General features: G+C 39.8%; 1 protein-coding gene across 18 annotated transcripts in view; it reads left to right on the top strand.

The window, feature by feature from the left end:
- PHF8 (PHD finger protein 8) overlaps nucleotides 1-19,797 on the top strand; it is a 111,716-nt gene extending 91,919 nt beyond the window's left edge. For 9 of the 18 annotated variants that reach the window (XM_081565474.1, XM_081565475.1, XM_081565463.1 and 6 more), the window contains 5 exons: nucleotides 138-233; nucleotides 12,043-12,152; nucleotides 15,941-16,277; nucleotides 17,188-17,272; nucleotides 17,583-19,797. In XM_081565474.1, the coding sequence (XP_081421600.1) occupies nucleotides 138-233; nucleotides 12,043-12,152; nucleotides 15,941-16,277; nucleotides 17,188-17,272; nucleotides 17,583-17,682 (728 nt within the window). In that variant the 3' untranslated portion in view covers nucleotides 17,683-19,797. Of the gene's footprint in view, nucleotides 1-137; nucleotides 234-12,042; nucleotides 12,153-12,914; nucleotides 13,057-15,940; nucleotides 16,278-17,187; nucleotides 17,537-17,582 lie in introns of those variants that run through there. The other 9 variants (XM_081565468.1, XM_081565469.1, XM_081565471.1 and 6 more) reach the window with 5 other exon arrangements.
- The last annotated feature ends 946 nt before the right edge of the window (nucleotides 19,798-20,743 follow it).

The raw sequence follows: 20,743 nt of genomic DNA, 5'->3' as shown, positions 1-20,743 counted from the left end.
GAATTCCTGCAGTTGAGTATGGATTAAGTAAAGGGTCCACTTGTAGGGGAGTGGGAGGAGCCCCAGGTAGGTATCATTCTGTTGTCACTATTCTGGATGAGATCTCAGTTTACCCTGCTTTTCCCCTCTCACTGCAGTTTACCCTTCCCTGGAGTCTGATGATGATGACCCTGCTTTGAAATCTCGACACAAGAAAAAGAAGAATTCAGATGATGCTCCATGGAGTCCTAAAGGTGATCCAGTATTCTGTCCTTAAACTCTGTGGGGGCGGTTGTGGGGGAGATAGACTGGCTAGGTGGGGCATTTAATACAGGAAGACACTCATTTGATGAGTGTCTGCTGTATGCCAGGTACCATATTAGGTACTGGAATAAAAATGATCAATAAGACACAGAGTTCATGCACTCAGATCAACAAAGCCAGAGGTAATGGAGCATGTTGCTTTTGATATTATATGGCTTGAGATGAAAGGAGGAAGACCTTGAACAGACTTCAGCAAGCAGTCAAAGGCTCCTGAGAACATTCAGGTACCATCACCCAAGCCCTTTGGTAATAATATTGTTGTCAAAGGAGGGAAATTCTGCTGACTGTTGAGCTCTGCAACGTCCAAGACTCCTTAGATTGTCACCTGTACTGGCTGAGAGTCCACCTCTGAGGAAGGAAGGAAAAATGATTGTTGAGTTGAATATGGAATTTAGAGGGTAATAAAACAATTTTATTCATCTCACTGATTGGATGGTTTTTACAGTGGATGGTATGTCAGCCAAACCACTCAAAACTTAGTGTCTTAAAACAATAGTTGATTGTTTCTCATGATTCTGTACATTGGTTGAACTATTATTCTAGTTCTGGACCAGATTACCTGGGGCTGGATGGTCTAAAAAGATCTCCCTCAGGTGTCTGGGACCTAATTTGGGGTGGCTGGAGCCTTTCTCCATGGGGTCTTTCATCCACCAGAAGGAGGTCAGCCTAAGCTTTTCACGTGGTAGGAGAGAGGTATCCAGGAGCAAGAGAGGATAAGCCCAATGTGCAAGCATTTTGCAAGCCACTGCTGTGTTGTTTTCTATTGTCCTATTAGTCAAAACAAGTTACATGGCCAAGCTTTGATTCCAAAAGTGAAGAAGTAGATACTATTTCTTGGGAGTGGGAGCTGCAGTGTCTTCCTTTGCATACAAGGACATGTGAACAAATTAAGAGCCATCATTGCAACAGTCTGCCATAGAGGGTACTGGCATTGCAGTATCCCTGTGGTTTTCTAGGAAATAAAGGGCCTTCTGTCTCCACCCGGCCTTGTTTGACCTTTCTGGTAGTTGCTTAGGATTGGGGGAGTGGGCAGGCAGGACAGTCCTGGGAAGTGTTCTCTTAGTGAGTCAGTCAGCAAATGTTTCTTTTTTTCTTCCTTCAGGCCTCTTTTATGATTTTATTTTCTCCTATACTTTCTGGCTTTTAGCATAATAGAAAATTTGGAAAATACAGTAAATAGAGGAAAGGATAAAGAAGAAATCACCCATGATTCTGCTACCCAGAAGCAGCTATATTTCCTTCTAGTCTTTTGTTTATGCATTTTTCTTTTTATGGTTGAAAGCACAGTCATATATCCTGTTTTAACTTTTTTTTTGCCTTTTAATCAAAATAATGTCTATATCTGGTAGCAAATAGTACAGAGGAATTTAGGATGAAATGCAGTGGTCTGCCTCTGCTTTCCCCACTTCCAATCCCATGCCTGAGAGGCAACATTGTCATTTTCATTTTTTTGGTAGTTGAGTCCAAAACCCAAGATAATAGGGTTTATACTACCATTTCTTGATTTATTATCTTAACCTCTGTTTCTCCTTCCATTGGCTTTTTTTTTTTTTTTTTTTTTTTTTTTTTTTTTACATGTGTTCCCCTTCCCGAACCCCCCACCCACCTCCCTCCCCCTCCCATCCCTCTGGATCATCCCACTGCCCCGGCCCCGAGCCCTTGTCACATGCATCGAACATGGAATGGTGCTCTGTTTCACATATGACAATACACATGTCTCAATGCCATTCTCCCAGAACGGCCCACCCTCACCTTCTCCCTCAGAGTCCATAAAATTGTTCCATGCATCTGTGTCTCTCATTCTGTCCCGCATATAGGGTTATCGTTACCATCTTTCAGATTCCATATATATGCATTAGTATACTGTATTGTTGTTTTGCCAAAGAACTAAACAGACATTTCTCCAAAGAAGACATACAGATGGCTAACAAACACATGAAAAGATGCTCAACATCACTCATTATTAGAGAAATGCAAATCAAAACCACAATGAGGTATCATTTCACACCAGTCAGAATGGCTGCTATCCAAAAGTCTACAAGCAATAAATGCTGGAGAGGGTGTGGAGAAAAGGGAACCCTCTTACACTGTTGGTGGGAATGCAAACTAGTACAGCCACTATGGAGAAGAGTGTGGAGATTCCTTAAAAAACTGGGAATAGAACTGCCATATGACCCAGCAATCCCACTGCTGGGCATATACACCGAGGAAACCAGAATTGAAAGAGACGCGTGTACCCCAATGTTCATCGCAGCACTGTTTACAATAGCCAGGACATGGAAGCAACCTAGATGTCCATCAGCAGATGAATGGATAAGGAAGCTGTGGTACATATACACAATGGAATATTACTCAGCCATTAAAAAAAATACATTTGAACCGGTTCTACTGAGATGGATGAAACTGGAGCCCATTATACAGAGTGAAGTAAGCCAGAAAGAAAACTTCCATTGGCTTTTGTCAGTCTCTCTTGATTACCTATTGTCTAAGATGTGTACATTAATGCTGCTATTCTTTTTTTCTTCCTCCAACCTTCTATAAGCTGTACATTTTTGTTTATATTGTCACGGTTGTTAACACTGTCTTGTAATTAATACTCCATGTTGACTAGAAGTTGACTGTAAAAGTTGAAAACCAGTAAATATATCTGACCTTTTAAATATTATATCATAAACATATCCCTATGCCATTATTTATAAATAGTATTTTAATGGCTACAAAATATTCTATTCCATGAATATACCTAATTTACCTAACCTCTCTAATACGGGACATTTAGCCAATTGCCAAATTTTTACAATTAGTGATAACATTTGGAGTGAACATTTTTCTATGTAAGTGTGTCTCTATTTATATGCTTAGGATAGATTCCCATGAAACTCTTGAAGAGCCAAGTCAAAAGTCTCCCTCCCACCCCTGTTCCACAGCCTTCCAATTCCCCACCTGGAGTCAACTGGTGTTACCAGTTTCATGTGTATCCTTTTACACATAGTTTATGCATATACAAGTAAATGCATGTATATATTTTCTTTCCCCCCTTAACTCAATTGGAAGCATACTTTATATACTGTTATGTGCCTTTACTTTTCTCATTTAACAATTACATGTTGAAGATTGTTTACACTCCCACAAGCAATACATGAATGTGCCTGTTTCCCTACACTCTTGCCAATATAATTTGTTAATATGAATGTTTTAAAAGCTCTTGATGTGTATTACCAAATTGTTTTCCAGAAAGGTTTTACTGGTTTACACTCCCACCAGCCATGTGTGAGAGTATTTGTTTATGAATCCTCATAGGCATTGAGCATATACCTAAGAACAGGCTTTGCCTATGAGTAATAGGAACATCTCAGGCATCCTTAGTGAGTGCTTATCCCCTCCAGTGGAAGGGTTTGAGTTGCAGTTAGGAAGAAGAGGAAGAGCAAAAGGAGAAAGGAATAGGCCTGGTGGGCATCTCTCCCCAAGGAGTTTTAAGTTCTTAAAAATAAATCTCCTTGGCTGAAATTGTGTCATGGCCAATGTTATCTGCTAAAAAGGCCAGGAAGTGTAGTTTTTAGTTAGATACCAATTAGCTAAGTTGTTCCACAAAGTTATATTTTTTATTAGTAAGTGAGAAAGGGAGAATGATACTGGGTTGAAAACAAGCAGTCTCTACTGTGGTATTTTTTTGATCTTTGGTGATTCACAAGCAAACAATAGCATTTCACCAATTTAATTTGAATTTTTTGATTAGACATTTCCTATATGTTTATATTAGCATTAGAATTTCTTCTTTTGTAAATTTTATGTCTGACTTTTTCTCATTTATTCATGTAGGTCTTCAAGATTTTCAGAGGCCCTCTTTATATATTATAAGAACTAGTCAAATATATATAATTTATTTATGATACTTTTTCCTCATTCTACATAAAAATATGAATATTTCTATGTCAAAACGTGATCTTATCCATTGTTTCCCTTTTCAGAGAGCAGATAATTAATTAACACCACTGTATTTTTAATATAAATATGCATATATGCATGTAGATTTCTCTAAAGAGAAAGCCAATAACTTTTATCACGTTTTCAAAGTAGATTCTTAACCCAGAAAAGATTGAGGCAGTCTACTAAAGATTTTCTCATTAAAATCAGGAATAAGACAGATATACCCATCATCACTGCTGTTATTTAGCACTGCTGTAGAAGTTCTAGACATCATAATTAGGAATGAAGCAGAAATAAGAACTATAATTATTAGAAATTAAGAGACCAAATTATCATGATGTGAGGCACCATAAGGGTGGCAATCCTGATCATTGTATCTGTAGTAACTTGCAGAGTGCCTGGCACATGGGAGATAATAAGTATTTGACAAGTAAAAGAAATGATATGATTGTATAACTAGAAAAACGTTAAGGGAATCAGCTGAAAAACAACTAAGACTAATGTGAGAATTTAACAAATTGGGTAATCTCTGCATATAAGCCACATATCTAAGAATCAGGAATTGCCAGTATCAGTAATAACCATAATACACTGTGGGGGAAAAAGATCCTATTGACAATAGCAACAATTATATAAAATATCCAAGAATAATCTTAAGATATGTGTGCGACTTATGTGAAGAAACTTCAAAACATTACTGAGGAACATATAAGAAGACCTGAATAAATAAGCATGCGTCTGATTATAAAGACTGATTTTTATAAAGGGTCATTTAATTAATATATATACTTAACACTATCCTAAATCAAAATCCTAATGGAATTTTGTGGGGAACTCATTCTAAAATTAATTTAAAAGAGTAAACAGATATGATGAAAAGAAATTAGCCTTTTAAGATTTAAATATACTATATTTCTATAATAATCAAATTAAATGGTTACAAGTACAAGAATAGTGAATATTTTTTCCTTTGTGTTTAAAGAATTGTTGCTGTGAAAAATTTCAAATATACACAAAATTAGAGAGGCTGGTATCATGAATACTCATATACTTATTACTGAGATTTAACAACTAATGTTTTACTATATTTGCTTCATCCTTTTTTTTAAAGCATTTTATGGGAAATTTCAGACATCAGGACATTTCTGTTTCCTTGCTTACTTTATGTCTAACTGTTCTATCCATTAGAGAAAGTAAGGTATTGAAATCTCTAGCTATTGTTGTTGAATTATCTGTTTCTCCCTTCAATTCAGTCAGTTTTTGCCTCATGTGTTTTGGGCTTCTGCTGTTAAGTGCATATGTGTTTATAGTTCTCATACCTTCTTGATCTACTAACCCTTTTATCATTATAAAATGTCCTTTGTTTCTAGTAACAGTCTTTTTCTTAAGCAATTAAGTCTATTTTTTCTGATATTAGTATAGTTTTGAATCTGAAGTGTGTTTCTCAGAGACAGCATATAGTAAGATTATGGTTTTTTATCCATTCTGCCAATCTGTGCCTTTTAACTGGGGAATTTAGTTCATTTGTACTCAGTGTAATAACTGACAAAGTAGGGTTCATATTGTCCATTTCTCTGTTTGTTTTCTCTGTGTTTTATTTCTGTTTTGTTCCTCCATTCTTCATTTCTTCCTTCTTTTGTGTTTAAAAGCTACTTTCTAGTGTCCATTTTAATTTTTTTCTTTTAAATATATATTTGAGTTATTTTTTTAGTGATTATTATAGGGATTAACATTAATATCTTAATTATACAGTTTGAATTCAGATTAACACCAACTTAATTTCAATGGTATATGAAATCTTTGCTCCTGTATATTAATAGTTCCATTCCTTTTAACTTTATGTTATTACTGTCACAAATTAAATATAACATTTTTATAAATTGTGTGCCAATAAGCATAGAGTTATAATTGTTGCTTTATGCAACAGTCTTTAATTAGGAGGAAAAAATGAGATACAACAAAAATATGTTTATACTTCCTTTATATTTATGTATATAGTTACCTTTACTAGTGCATTTTATTCATATGGATTTGATTTACTGTATAGTGTCCTTTCATTTTAAGCTAAAGAGCTCTCTTTAGTATTTCTTACAGGGCAAGCCTACTAGCAATGAATCTCTGGAATTTTTTTTGCCATTTTTTAAGAGTGATCATTTATTATTGGCCACACTGTGTGGCATGCAAAACTTCCTCGACCAGGGATTGAACTTGCACCCCCTACTTTGGAAGTGTGGAGTCTTTAACCACTGGACCACGAGGGAAGTCCTATATTTGTTTATTTGGTAATATTCTGATTTCTCCTTTTTTGAAGGATAATTCTGCTGGATTTAGAATTCTTGGTTGACAGTGATTTTCTTTGAGCACTTTCATTATGTGATCCTACTGCTTTTTATCTAACTCCATGGCTTCTGATGATCAGTAAACTGTAAGTCTTTTATGAGTCACTTCTCTTCTGCTGATTTCAAGATCCTCTGTTTTTGGTTATGATATATAAACTCTTTGAGTTTATCTGTCATGAAGTTTGTTGAACTTTTTGGATATGTAGGTTAGTTTTTTTAACCAAATTTGGGACCATTTCAGCCATTATTTCTTCAAATAGTCTTTTCACTCCTTTTTTCTGTCCTTTGAGGCTCCCATATGCGTACGTTGATGAATTTGATCACATCCCACAGATCCCTTTGGTTCTGCTCATTTTCCTCATTCTTTTTTCTTTCTGCTCATTAGACTGGGTAATCTCAAATGACCTCTCTTTAAGATCACTGAATCTTCCTTCTGCCTACTCAAATCTCTTGTTGAAACCTTCTAGTGAAATTTTCATTTCAGTTACTTTTCAACTCTAAAATATCCATTTGCTTCCTATTTATGGTTTGTCCCTTTAGTGGTATTCTTTATTTGGTGAAACATCATTCTCATATTCTCCTTTAGTTCTTTAGATATGATTTCCTTTACCTCTTTGAACATGTTTGAAATAGGTGGTATAAAGTCCTTATCTAGTCGGTCCAACTTTGTTTAGAAAGTCATGGAGAGTTTTTTTTGGTTATTTTTCCCTATATGTTGCTATCCTTTCTTGTTTCTTTGCATATCTTCTAAATATTTTTGAAAACTAAACGTTTAAGTTAATATGGCAACAACTCTGGAAATCAGATACTCCCCACTTCAATCCCCAGGGTTTGTTTTGTTGCTACTTGTTATTTATTTATGGAATTTATTCAGAAAAATCACTAAAGTAGAAGTTTCTACTCAGTTAGCTTAGTGGTCAGCTAATAATTGGATGGTGATTTCCTTAAATGCCTGGAACCAGTAAATCTTCCAGGGCTTGACAAGGGGCTCTGTGTGCATGTTGGGACATACCTTCAGCACTCAGGCAGACAACTTACAACTCTGCCTTAGCCTTCACTTCCTGCTTTGCAGAGCCTCAAAGTCAGCCACATGTGAGTACTTAGTATTTCTCAAGTCTTTCCATATTATGCTCACAGCCCCTCTGCATGCAGAAGTGAAATTTTGGAAGCCCTTAACTGCCGTTTTTGCTGATGTCATTCCATCATGATGTACTAAATATTATCAATGGTTCAGTATTCATCTATATGAAAATGACTTTTTCTTCTATAATCATAGTACACCTGAGTAAAGTAACATTTATTTCCTAATATCATTTAATACCAAATGCTTATTCAAATTTCTCCCAATTATATCAAAAATATCTTATATAATTTGCTTATTTAAGCCAGGATCTATTCAAGAACTATACATTTCATTTGTTTTTTATAACTGCTTAATCTTTTTCATTATTTAAAATTTTATGAGAATTTTCAAACATGTAAATGTAAGATAGAACACAAGCACCCATATTCTCAATACTTTGATCCTACAGTTGTAATATTTTGCTGTATTTGCTTCATTATCTATATCTATCTGTCTATAGTTTTTGCTGAGCCACTTTAATTTACAGCCACCATAACATAGTATCTTACCCCTTAGTGCTTCAGTATCTCCTAAGAATAAGAATGCCCTCCTGCATAACCACACTACCTTTGTTATACTTAACAGTTAATAATTCCCTAAGATCTTTTAATAACCCAGTCCATTATCAGATTTCCTCAACTATCCCTACAAAATGTCTTTTATAGTTTTCCCCCCAAAATCCAGGTCTGGTCAAGGAGGTTAATTTTTTTTTCAGATTAAAATAACTTGCTCATGTGTTAACAGGTCAGGAATTTGGAAAGGACACAAGGGGGACAGCTTGTGTCTATTCCGTGATGTCTGGGACCTCAGCTGGAATAATTTGAAGACTGGATGATCAAGAGTTTGGATCATCTGAAGTTTCATTAACTCATGTCTGATGCATGGGCTGGGAAGACTCAAAGGCTAAAAGTACCAAGCAGAGAGCCATTATGTGACCTCTGCATGTGACGGTTAATAGCTTCCTCACTGCCTGATGGCCTCAAGGCAATCAGACTTCTTATGTGGCTGCTTAGGGTTCTTAAGTGTGAGTGTTCCAAGAAGCAACATAGAAACTAAATGTGCTTTTTCTGACATAGTCTCAGAAGTCATGCAGTATCACTTCTGTCACATTCTGTAGGCTACAAATGAGTCTGCTCAGGTTCAGTGTGAGGAAACATAGACCCCCCCCCCACCTATTAATAGGAAAAATGTCAAAGAATTTGGGGTCTTGTTTTAAAACCACCACACATACAAAGCTATGTTTTTGTTTAGTTGCTGAGCTGTGTCCTGCTCTTTTATAACACCATGGGCCGCTCTAGGCTCCTCTAATGGAATTTCCCAGGCAAGAATATTGGAGTGGGTTGCCATTTCCTTCTCCAGGGGATCTTCCTGACCAGAGAATCGAACATGCATCTCCTACATTGCAGATGGGTTCTTTATCACTAAGCCACCAGGGAATCGCTACAAAACTATAGAGAACACTATAAAATACACTCAAGAATCCATGACTGAAAATTGTGCAGTAACATTTTTGCTAGGTTGGCTCCAGATCATTTTTAAAACAAATAAAACATCACCTTTAAAGAAAGGACTTCACCCTCCTGAATTGCCTGTTCTAGAATTGGCATACTGCTTATACAGAAAGTCTCCTTTATAGTAATAACAATAGGTAACCAACCAAGGCATCTTTAAATATAGATGCAATAGTACCACCACTTCTTTTTTTCCTATGACATTGACTTTTTTCATTAATTAAAACTGAAATCCCATACACCCACCACTGAGAATCAAGTTATAAAAATTTTGCCATATTTGACTCATCTATAACTTTTTTTAAAACTGTCTAAAGCAAAATCCCAGATAGTGTCACTCCCTCCCTCTCCACTCCACCACATACTTCAGTATGCATCTCTAAAGTATACATTTTCTCACATAACCACTGTCCTGTCATCATATATAACAATATAATAATTTGATAATTTGCCTCAGTGTTACCTAATACTAACTCTGTAATCAAATTTCCTTAACTGTCTAACAAAAAAGCACTTTCATAGTGGATTTGTTTAAATCAGAATCTAAACAGGGTCCATATGGCATTTGGCTGTCTTGTTTTTTGAATCTCTCTTAATCGAGAGAAAGCCCTTTCTTTCTTGTTGATGCTGTTGAATTGTTACAAAAACTGGTATAATTATCCTGTAGCACATCCCACCTTCTAGATTTGTTTGCTTCCTTGTGACATTGTATTTTTAAAGAAACCAAGCCAGTTATCTTGTAGGATGATTGTTTGCCCTCAGTGTTGTTTAATTTTTTAAAAATCTGTGTTTCCTGAAAACTGGAAGTAATATGAACTGCTTACTTGATGTCAGGTCTTTGGCAAAACTACTTCCTGGGTGATGCTGTAAATTTCCTATTGCATTACATTACGAGGTACATGAAGTTTGCCATCTTGCTGTTAGTGACAGTAAGAGGTGAACTCCTGATCTCACCATTGTAAAATTCATTTTTTTTTCTCTTGAGACTAGCAAGTAATCTGTAAGATAATACTTTGGTACTATCTGAATATCCAGTTCCCTAAAATCAGTTAATTCATTAGGGCTTGCAAACCTGTGGTTTTCTTTCTTTTTTAAAGAAATATATTTTTAATTGGGGGAAATTGCTTTACAATGTGTATTGGTTTCCACCATACAATAACACAAGTCAGCCATAATTATACCTATATCCCCTCCCTCATGAGGCTCCCTCCCCTCCCTCCATCCCACTCCTCTAGGTCATCATCACAGAGCACCAGGCTGGGCTCCCTGTGTTATGTAGCAACTTCTCAGTAGCTATCTGTTTTATACATGGTAGTATATATATGTCAATGCTACTTTCTCCATTCACCCCCCTCTCTCCTTCCCCCACTGTATACAAAAGTCCATTCTCTATCTGAGTCTCCATTCTTTCCCTGCAAATAGTTTCCTCAGTACCATTTTTCTAGATTCCATATATATGTGTTAATATGTGATATTTGTTTTTCTCTTTCTGACTTACTTCAATCTGAATAATAGTCTCTAGGTTCATCCACCTCACAGGAACTGACTAAAATTCATTCTTTTTTATGGCTGAGTAATATTCCATTATATACATATGTGCCACAGTTTCTTTATCCATTCATTTGTTGACGGACATCTAGGTTGCTTTCATGTCCTCTAGCTATTGTAAATAGTGCTGCTATGAACATTGAGGTCATGTGTCTTTTTCAGTTATGGTTTTCTCAGGGTATATGCCCAGCAGTGGGATTGCTGGGTCATATGGTAGTTCTGTTCCTAGTTTTTTTTAAGGTATCTCCATACTGTTCTCCATAGTGACTGTATCAATTTACATTCCCACCTACAGTGCAAGAAGGTTCCTATTTCTCCACATCCTCTCCAGCATCTATTGTTTGTAGATTTTTTGATGATAGCCATTCTGACTGGTGTGAGATGATACTTCATTGTAGTTTTGCTTTGCCTTTCTCTAATAATTAGTGATGTTGAACATCTTTTCATGTGTTTATTGGCTATCTGTATGTGTTTGGAGAAATGTCAAACCTGTGATTTTCCAATTTTGTCATTCCTTCTACATTTATTAGCTGCTATCTTCTGTAAAGAGCTTTCCTTCATCATCTGGGGATGTTTGGTTATCCTGAAATATAATTCCTATGTAAAATGTGGGATGAATAACTATTTTTTCATTCAAGATTGTTAAGACATTATAAAAAAGGTTTTACAGGAAGATGATCTTCTTCAGGAATTCATAGCCTGGTTATTAGACAAAATAGCACACATTAACATTAGGGAATGAGACAGGATGGTATGTGCTATGTATTAAGTGACTTGTACTTAAGTTCAAAGGAGGGAGTGTCAGTGTGAGCCAAAGAAGCCCTAGATGTTTTGCATAGAAGATTGATTTTGGCTTGCCTTTGAATAATGGCCAGGTTTTAAAGAGGTGGACAAAAGGAAAGTGGGTACTTCAGGCAATGTGGATGGTGAGGATGAGGACACAGGGAGAGAGGATGATCTGTATGTATTCTGGAGGTATATATAATAAGGAAACCATTCTGTCTGTAGAAGCTGAGGATGTAGGCATGGAAATAAGATTGGGGAGGTAGGTAGGGAGCAGAATATGGACAACTTTACATGCCAGTTCAGGGAAATTAACTTTTATCTTTTAATCAGTGTGTGTTTTGTGTACCTTGGGCATTTGTGAATTAGCTTTGTACTCATTGGGAAGCAAAATCTGGCTTTGTAAAAAGCTAGATGGAGGAAAACTAAGGAGACACCTTTTGGGGGCTCAGGGGTCAAGAATATGATTGGCATTCAGATAAATGTCTTCATCCTGTTCTCTCTGCAGCCCGTGTGACCCCAACTTTACCGAAGCAGGACCGTCCTGTGCGTGAAGGGACCCGGGTAGCTTCCATTGAGACAGGCTTGGCTGCAGCAGCTGCAAAGTTGGCCCAGCAGGTAGGTGCTGACACTTAGGCAATGGCTCTGCCACTGATTGCAGTTTGACTTAGAGTCTCAAAACTCAGACCTTCAGGCTGATAGGATCCCACTGTTCTCATTGGAAGTGGGTAACTTGTGATCTTTATCATGGCAGTATTCCAGCTCTCGCCTATATCCTACATATCCCAAATGACAAAGCTACTTCCACAGGTCACACAGTTGACATGATTTAGGGTGAAAGAAAATAAGGGGCCAGAGAAAAGCCCTTGCATATATCACTTGGGTATGTAAAAACCTCTCATATGGGAAGGACCAGGTGTCCTTGGGTGAGAGCATTTGGCTTCAGATGAAGCTCTGAGGAGGTGACTCAGTTGAGTACACTCAATTTCTCAGTCTCCCATTAGTATGGGAATTGGGTGTTGTTTTTTTTTTTTTTTTTTTCTGGAAAGAGGCTTTTCTTATCCTCTATACCAGATCCTATTGCCTTGATCTTCACCCTCTGCTTCCCAAGAAAGCTTCACCCACCAAGTTTTGCCCTAGAATCAAGTTGACTTCCTAGCATGTTATAGTTTTCAAAGTTCTTAAATGTGTTCCACCTGGGAGCAGAGTTGGAGGTGAGTCTTATGGTTCTCTCCTTATCAACATCCCCTTATATCCCACATCCTATAGCTTAGAGCATTTATTCACCATCAGCTTTATGTTAGGTGCTTCCATGTACAATATTTCATGTAATCTGTCCAGTAGCCCTGTTCAATAGGTGATATTTTCATCATTTTACAGGTGAAGAAAATGAGGCTCTCTTTAAGTGACTAGTCCAGCATAATATAGCCAGTAAATGGAGGAGACAAGATTCAAACTCATATCCTCTAACTTCAAATTTCATGTTACTTGGTATTTAAATAAAATGAAATAATTAAATGTCTATATGATTCAGTAATTACATCCTATTTAAATTAAATTTTAGTAGAATGATGTTTTTAATACGATGTTCTGTGAAGTTCTGGAGTTACTTAGAAATGTCTTGGAGACTTTTGATGGGAGCCAGCAGAAACCAACCAGGCCAAGTGGCCATTCTTTGTCCAGAACTTCTCTCTGTTATGTGTAGCACGTAAGATGTAATTTGAAAAAAAAAAGAGATTTGACTGCTTTAAATAAACAAATTAATTAAAGTTGCAAAAACTACTCTTAGTCCCTTCTGAGGAGCTCACTTCTGGTTGAGTTCGTCAGGGATGACTTCAAAGAAGAGGTTTTAAATTTGGGAAGGGTTTTGCAGGCTGAACTTTTGGAAGGGATAGGGAGGCATTCCAGGATAAGGGAATTCCTTGGTGCAGCACACAAGGCCCTCTTGATTTGCTCTCTGGTTACCTCTCCTCCCTGACCTTGTATCAGCCCTTCATGTATGCCATTTATACCAGTCATACTGTTGCATTACGGTATTTATATTCGTTATGTGTATCAGATTGTCTCAGGCCTCTGTACCTTTGCACAAACTGTTCCCTCTGCACATTGGTAATCATGCCCTCTTAGATGCCTTTACCTAACACCCCTTCACACCATCCACCACCAGTTTATTTCGGTGGCCTTCTGTGCTTCCATAGCATTCCTCTCATGGTACTTATAGTGTGTACTTTTCTGTGTTTCTTATTAAACTGTAAGGGCCTCAAGGGTGGATACATGTCTAATTTAACTTGGTATCCCTACTATGTTAAGCATGTGTTTAGTCATTGTTGATTGAATGAATGAATGAGTGGATGAACAGATCTTTCTGGATTATAGACTTCTTGTTGGGGAATGGAGTAAGATGGAGTTTAAAAAATGCTTTCTGGAGCCAGCTTCCTGAGTTCAAATCTTCACCATTTCACTTAAGCAAGCAACTTAATCTCTCTGTGCCTCGGTTTCCTCGTAGACTCTATCTGAGGATTAGATGAGGTAATATGTGTAAAAGCTCTGAGAACAGCACTTGTCACAGAGTAAGTACTATAGCCACATTAACTTTTCATCATTGTCATTACGGGTTAGGTAGGTATAAGTGGCCAGACTGTGGAAGACCATGAATGTCAGGCCAGGGAGTTTGTACTTGGGTGGGGACTTGCTAATGACCTTTTGAACAAGGGAATTGATAAGATAAAAGTGGCCCTGTCATAAGACAGATTAGTCTTCTGTGGGAGAATCTGGATGAAATATATAAGAAGGAGATCAGCAACAAAGGTAGAAAAATTTAAGTGACCTAGGTGTGAAGAGATAATTTCTGGATTCAGATGAGAGAAATGGGGTCAGAAACAGAGTTCTTGGTATCGATGGAGTAGCAAGCACTTTGGCTGAGAAAAGAGACTCTAAAGACAGATGGTTCCTAATTTGGGATTATGTGACACAACTCTTTATTCATCCCTCCCATTATTGTTCCTATATGTGTGTATGTTAGCCGCTCAGTCATGTCTGATTCGTTGCAACCACATGGGCTATGACACACCGGGCTCCTCTGTCCATGGAGTTCTCTAGGCAAGAGAAGTAGAAAATGACTTAATCTTTCTATGCCAATTTCTTCTCATAAAATTGAAATTATTATTCTTCTTTCTCAGGTTTCATATGAGTATTAAATGAGTTAAATTATAGAACAGTGCTTGGCATGTAGTATTAATATTATTATTCTTGTCCCCTAGAAATTCCTAAGCAGCCTGTCAGATCTTCCAAAGGCAGGAACAGGCCTGTGTTGCCAAGAGAAGGCAAAGAAATGTAATCACTGGTTTGGTCTGTGTGGCTGGATAGCATTTCAGAAGGTGAAGTCGTTCACATGCTCCCAGCACCACTTTTCCAGGTTCTCAGGGGTCTAGGTACTCATTATGAAGGTACTCACTACACAGTTGATAGTATGTCCATAGAGGGATGGATGGGTGAAACCCAGTATATTGCAAGAAGTGACACAACTCCTTATTCATCCCTTCCATCCAAAATTGAGATTTTAAGATCTAGCAACCTGAAGGACTGTCCTTTATTAAAAGAAAAAGACCAGAAAGAAGATATAAGAGATGAAGATAGAATAATAGTTTACCACTTACTGAGTACCTGTTATTTGCTATGTGTTTTTATATTATTTGATGTTTCCAACAACCCTGAAAAACAGCTATAGTTTTGCTCATTTTACAGATGAGACAGTTGAATTTCAGAAAGGTTAGTAACTTGACCAAGGTCATCCAAATTAGGGAGCACAAACATAGATTTAAACCCAAGTTTATCTCATTCTGTGTCCTTTATCTCATTCAAGTCATGGGACTTACAGATGTCCCATTTTGAGAAGTGAGCTGGGTGGGTGTTCTAATATACCTAGTTGAAACCTGAACCCAACAACTCTTCAGCTGTGAGGCTTTGGGCTCAAGTTACTTAATATCCCTGTACCTCAGTTTTCTCATGTGTAGACTGAGGGATTTTCCTTCTCAGGGCTGTTCTAAGGATTATATGAGGTCAAACATTCAAAGTGCCTCAGCTGCTAGCATAAATTTAGCTATTATATTAGGCATGTCGTTGGTCTACCTCATAAATGGCAATGCTAGGACCAAAACCCAAGTTTCCGAACTCATTTACCCCTCTGTTGCCACTGTACTAATTAGTAGCAGTGATGACTGAAGAATGGATGGTACTAAAGGACCTGCGGTATTGGAAGGCCTGTGTGTTGTATGTACATACATCCAAGCTAAGCGGGGTAGTTGCAGGGGGAACCATACTGACCACCGTCTAGTTTCCTTTCTGGGGAATTTTCTTCTCTTTTATTCATTCCTAAATTCTCCCCTCTTACTTGGCTTGTGTTTTAGGAGCTACAGAAGGCCCAAAAGAAGAAATATATCAAGAAGAAGCCTTTGTTGAAGGAGGTAGAACAGCCTCGCCCTCAAGAGCCCAATCTCAGCATGGCAGTACCAGCCCCAACTCTGGCTGCTACACCCCAGCTTCTCACCTCCTCATCACCCCTGCCTCCTCCTGAGCCTAAACAAGAAGCGCTCTCAGGAAGTCTTGCTGACCATGAGTATACTGCTCGTCCCAATGCCTTTGGCATGGCCCAAGCAAACCGCAGTACCACACCCATGGCCCCAGGTGTCTTCCTGACCCAGCGGCGCCCTTCAGTTGGCTCCCAGAGCAATCAAGCAGGACAAGGTATGACTGCCACATGATTGTAGAACTGAGAAAGATCTTAGGATCACCGGCTTCAAACCCTAAGCACTCTGGTAAATTAAAACACCCAGGAGGGACACTGATGGGCAACCTAAGATGCTTGGATTTGACCTCATAGTTCATGAAGAGACATTGGTGTTAAGCAGAGATTAACTCAGATATGAGTTTGGAAAGATCTTTCTGGTGGGCCAAAATGGAGGGTGGGCTGAAAGTGGGAAGTCTAGGAAGGAGATGCATACACAAGTCTAAGCTGTAGTGAAGAGAGGCTAGGGCTCTGGCAGAGGGGTTGAAGGAGAGGATAAATTGATCAAATATGGAAGAGTTCACATGGGACATAGGAGATGGTTTGATGTGGGGAAAAAGGATGGGGAGGGTTCAAACTCTCCTTTTCTTCACTTTGGCTCTGAGAGTACACAGCTCAAGGGTGGTGAGATTGATGTGGCATTGGGGTGATGAGGATAGGGGTTTCTAATGAAGCAAGGCCCTGGGAGTGACAACTTCAGGGACACTGAGCTATAATCACTAACCAGGCACTTGTTCAATCCTGATGGGCAGGATAAGAGGTTGGGGAGGCACAGTCACCTCCTTGCAGAATTTAGGAAGGAAAATGATGGGGAGTAAAGAAATCAGTGGGGAAAAAGAATCAGACAGAGTAACCAGAAAGTCTGTAGCCACTGCAGGAGATCATAGAAGGAAGAGCCAAAGCATGTGGTGTTGAATGGAAGTAATTAAGGAGGCCTTCTTGGCCCAAGATGGTCCTGGAGCCAGGCATAAGGATGGGGAGGCTCTGTGGGCAGAGGAACAGGATGGGGATGGCTCAAGGACAGCTGGTGCTGGAACTGCTGCCGTCACCCTTGCCATAGCCTTTGCTTACCTCTCCTTTCCCCCACAGGAAAGCGTCCCAAAAAGGGCCTGGCTACAGCAAAGCAGAGACTCGGCCGTATCCTGAAAATCCACAGAAATGGCAAACTGCTTCTGTGAGCCCCTTTATGTTCTGCCCCTCACCCCTTCACCCCCATTGCCTTCTCCATTGTCAACTCTCGGGGCACTCCTGGATCCTACCTGCCCCGGACAAGGTGCTGAGGCGCATTGTCCTGCTTTCTTGGAACTGACCAAAGGCACGGACTCTCCCACGGGCCCCTTCACTTACTCCCACAACTCCCTTCCCCACTTCCACTAGAGCATCCTGCCTTTCTTTTCCATATCTCTGAGTAGCAGGTAAATGGGAGGTTTCCAGCTGACTAAAACTCTCTTTTCTGCTACTCCAATCCATTTCCCTTTCACCAGCCTTGTCTGCCCTTTACTCTCATCCCCACTTAAAGCTGGAAGGCAGAGTGAGAAGAAGCATGAGGAGAGCCTGGGCCCCTTGGCGTTTCCCTGGTCATGAAGTGGGAGGCCCAGCACTCAACACTTTCTGCAGCTCTAGCCCTGTCTCCAGAAGCCTGCCCATCTCTGCCCATTCTCCTTCCTCCCCTCAGCCCAGTGAATGTGTCTCACTCAAGACTCATATTCCTGGGAGAAGGCTCTGGCTTCAGCCCCCTCTTGCCAAATGCTTCATGGAAATAAAGAGGAGGGCCCAGAGTCTTCTTACTGCCCCATTTCCAGGGTGGCCTAGAAAGCCCATGGGCTGACTTCATTCATCTTTGGAAAGAAGAAAGATTCTTGTCACTTCTCAAGGTGGGGACAGGACCAACACCCAAAACTTAGGTTGAGACTTTGTAGCCTGTTGGAGGAAGCTACTTTTGGGTGACTACAGACAAAGCCACCCCTCCCAGGGTGAGCTCCAGGGATTTGCCTGGAGTTTGAGGTCCTGCAGAACATTATCCACATAGCTTTGGCTGGGCACCAGAAGGCAAAAACCATCTCCCAGAAGCTTGAAAGCATCTACCACTGAAGCAGATAGCCCTTGCTCATTGGCCTGATCCCTTCACCTATACCACAGAGCACAGCCTGGACCTTCTGGAGAGGATGCGGCAGGACAGTTCATCTCGGGTTCTCCATCAAGCCTCCCTGCTTCTCTCCCCACCTTAAGGTCTTGGTCTGAAGAAGGCTACAGAACTCACCCTTTCACTCCTGGGGCTCTGTACTCCCAGATGTCAGGTAGATGCTCAAGCAGAGTACTGATGGGTCATTCAGAACCCCGAGTGTAGGAGTGGTGATGCCCATCTGTAAAGGAGCAGATCAGCTGATCCTCCCACCCTCTCTTCCGTTTGTGAATGTTTCTATTGTCCAGACAGAGCCCACCCCCTTCCTGGCCCTCCCCCAGCTCCCTCCACCTCTGCCTGTCTTCCCTCCCTGGTGACCTGGACTGGATGGAGAAGTTCTCCCTCTCTCCATTTTTGGCACTACCCAAGTGGAGTGCTTCCTTGTCCTCTACCCCCCACTTTGATGTCACCTCAGTTTTCCCAGTGCTTCTGGGGAACCTAACAGCTACCGTGCAGGCTACAGGGAATATGTGAGGCTTCCTTAGTCATCTTCATGTCTCCATTCTGTCTTTCTTTTCTCCACAGCCCCACATCTACTCTCCTTCATTGGAATCAGGGGTCCCTTAGCCCCATTTGCTTTTTCTGTCTTTTGGGACCCTGGGGCCAAGCAGTCCTCCCATCTAGTCACACCAAAGGCAGAAAAGCCTGGCTACCTCCCCCCTAGCACTTGGGGTTACCACTCCCCTCCCCTCTGTTTCTGCCCAGCTTTGCTTTTCTTGGGGATTTCAGAGCAACAGAGGGTAGCGACAGGAGGGAAGGAGGGCAGCCTGTGTCCCTGTGTAAGCAACTGCCTGACTAGGCCCTGACTGCTGTAACCAAGACCAGGACCCCAGCCCTTCTGCCCATTAACAACCTCCTCCCCTTGCTCTTTCAAAGGCAGCTAATTACTAGCATATTCCCCCTGGTTCCAGGCCTCTTCCCCCTCTGTTTCTTTGTTAAAAGTTTCTGTGGAGCTGAAACCCAACCTCAGTTTGACTGGGTTTCTGTTTAATTTAGTTGGGCTCTCAGAGCCTGCTATTTGTTGTTTTGTGTTTTAAATGAAAAGCAAGTTTACCCTCAGATTTATGCTTTTCCAAAGAGGCTAGTGTATTTTTTTTTTTTTTAATGTTTCAGGTTCTAAGTGAGTTGGGAAGGGATTGGGAATGGCCATAACCAAGGTTTAGAACATGGTGAGAGAGTTACCTCTGGTCTCTAATCCCCAGCGCAGAGCTGGGTGTTGGAAAGGGGGCAGGGAGAGAGGATTTCTATTTACCTTTAATATATTTTTACAGAAAAGCAATTTAAAAACAAACCCACCGCTTCTGTACATGTCTAAATATATTTTTAGAAGTGGGTAGGATTGTGAATTTCTGATGCAGGGCCTTTTTATAAACAGGTTAGAATAGCATCATACAGACTTCTCTGTTGTTGTTTTTTTTTTCCCCCCCTGTTTTTTTCTTATGTTGTGTTACTAATGTAATTTATATTTTTTTTGATCCTTCTTTTCCTATAGAGATAAAAGTGATTTATCTTGGCAATTGCTTTGCTCGGCATTCTTTTTTTTTTTGGTGGTGGTGGTGGGAATGGTGGGATGTTGGGGTCCAGGAGTATTGCCTTCTCTTTACATTCCCTCTGTCTCTTCCATCAACTCAGCTCTTCCCTAGTGCCCAGCCTTATACCTGAGGTGGGGATGGGATAGGATCCCTGCCCTCACAGGAGACACAGTTCATATACCAAAAACAGATAATTGAAAGTACAGTGAGCAGAAAAGTGTGCAACAATTCAAAGGGGCCTGACAAGTTTGTTGGGAAGGCTCTCCATAGCTTCCATGGGCTATTTTATCCTGGCTACACCTGTATCCTCTTTCTGTGAATGTGGAGTTGTGGGGTTTTTATTTTTTATTCCCCTTCTCTCTCTCTGACATTTTTCTCCAGACTGCACTTAATTACTGTGTTTAGGGCCACTGCAAAGGATATAATTATTAGAGCTAGCATATCATGCTTATTTCCTTGTGCCAGACATTGCTGTTAGCATTCTATTTATATTCATTTCATTGTCTCCAATAGCTTCATCCTACTGATGAAGGAATAGGCAAAAGAAACTTCTGGCATCGCACATCTTACAAAGTGGAGCCAACCTGGTTCCACACTCTGTGTTCTTATCCTATCACTCTGTTCTAGCACCTCTCACTGATAACTGCTACCATTTAAGTGCCTTTTCTGTGCCAAGGGTTGGGCTGGGGATTTTACCTGGGATATGTCATTTAATCATCACTGACAACCCCAGGAGATAGTTATTAGCCCCATTTTACAGTTAAGGGGACTGAAGCTTGCCACTGGCCTTCCATAGCAGGATCTACCTGACTTGAAAATCCATGTTCTTTCTTCTCATCATGTTAGAAGATCTTTAGCAGCTCAGTGACCCAGTAGATGTTTACTGAGCATTTGTGTGCACGATGTAGCATTGAGAGTGTGTCCTGAGGAG

Source organism: Giraffa tippelskirchi, chromosome X, assembly GCF_054371585.1.
Source record: "Giraffa tippelskirchi isolate mGirTip1 chromosome X, T2T-mGirTip1v1.2.pri, whole genome shotgun sequence".
Lineage (NCBI taxonomy): Eukaryota > Metazoa > Chordata > Mammalia > Artiodactyla > Giraffidae > Giraffa > Giraffa tippelskirchi.
Note: the sequence above shows the minus strand (reverse complement) of the source record. Positions and strands in the feature narration are given on the sequence as shown.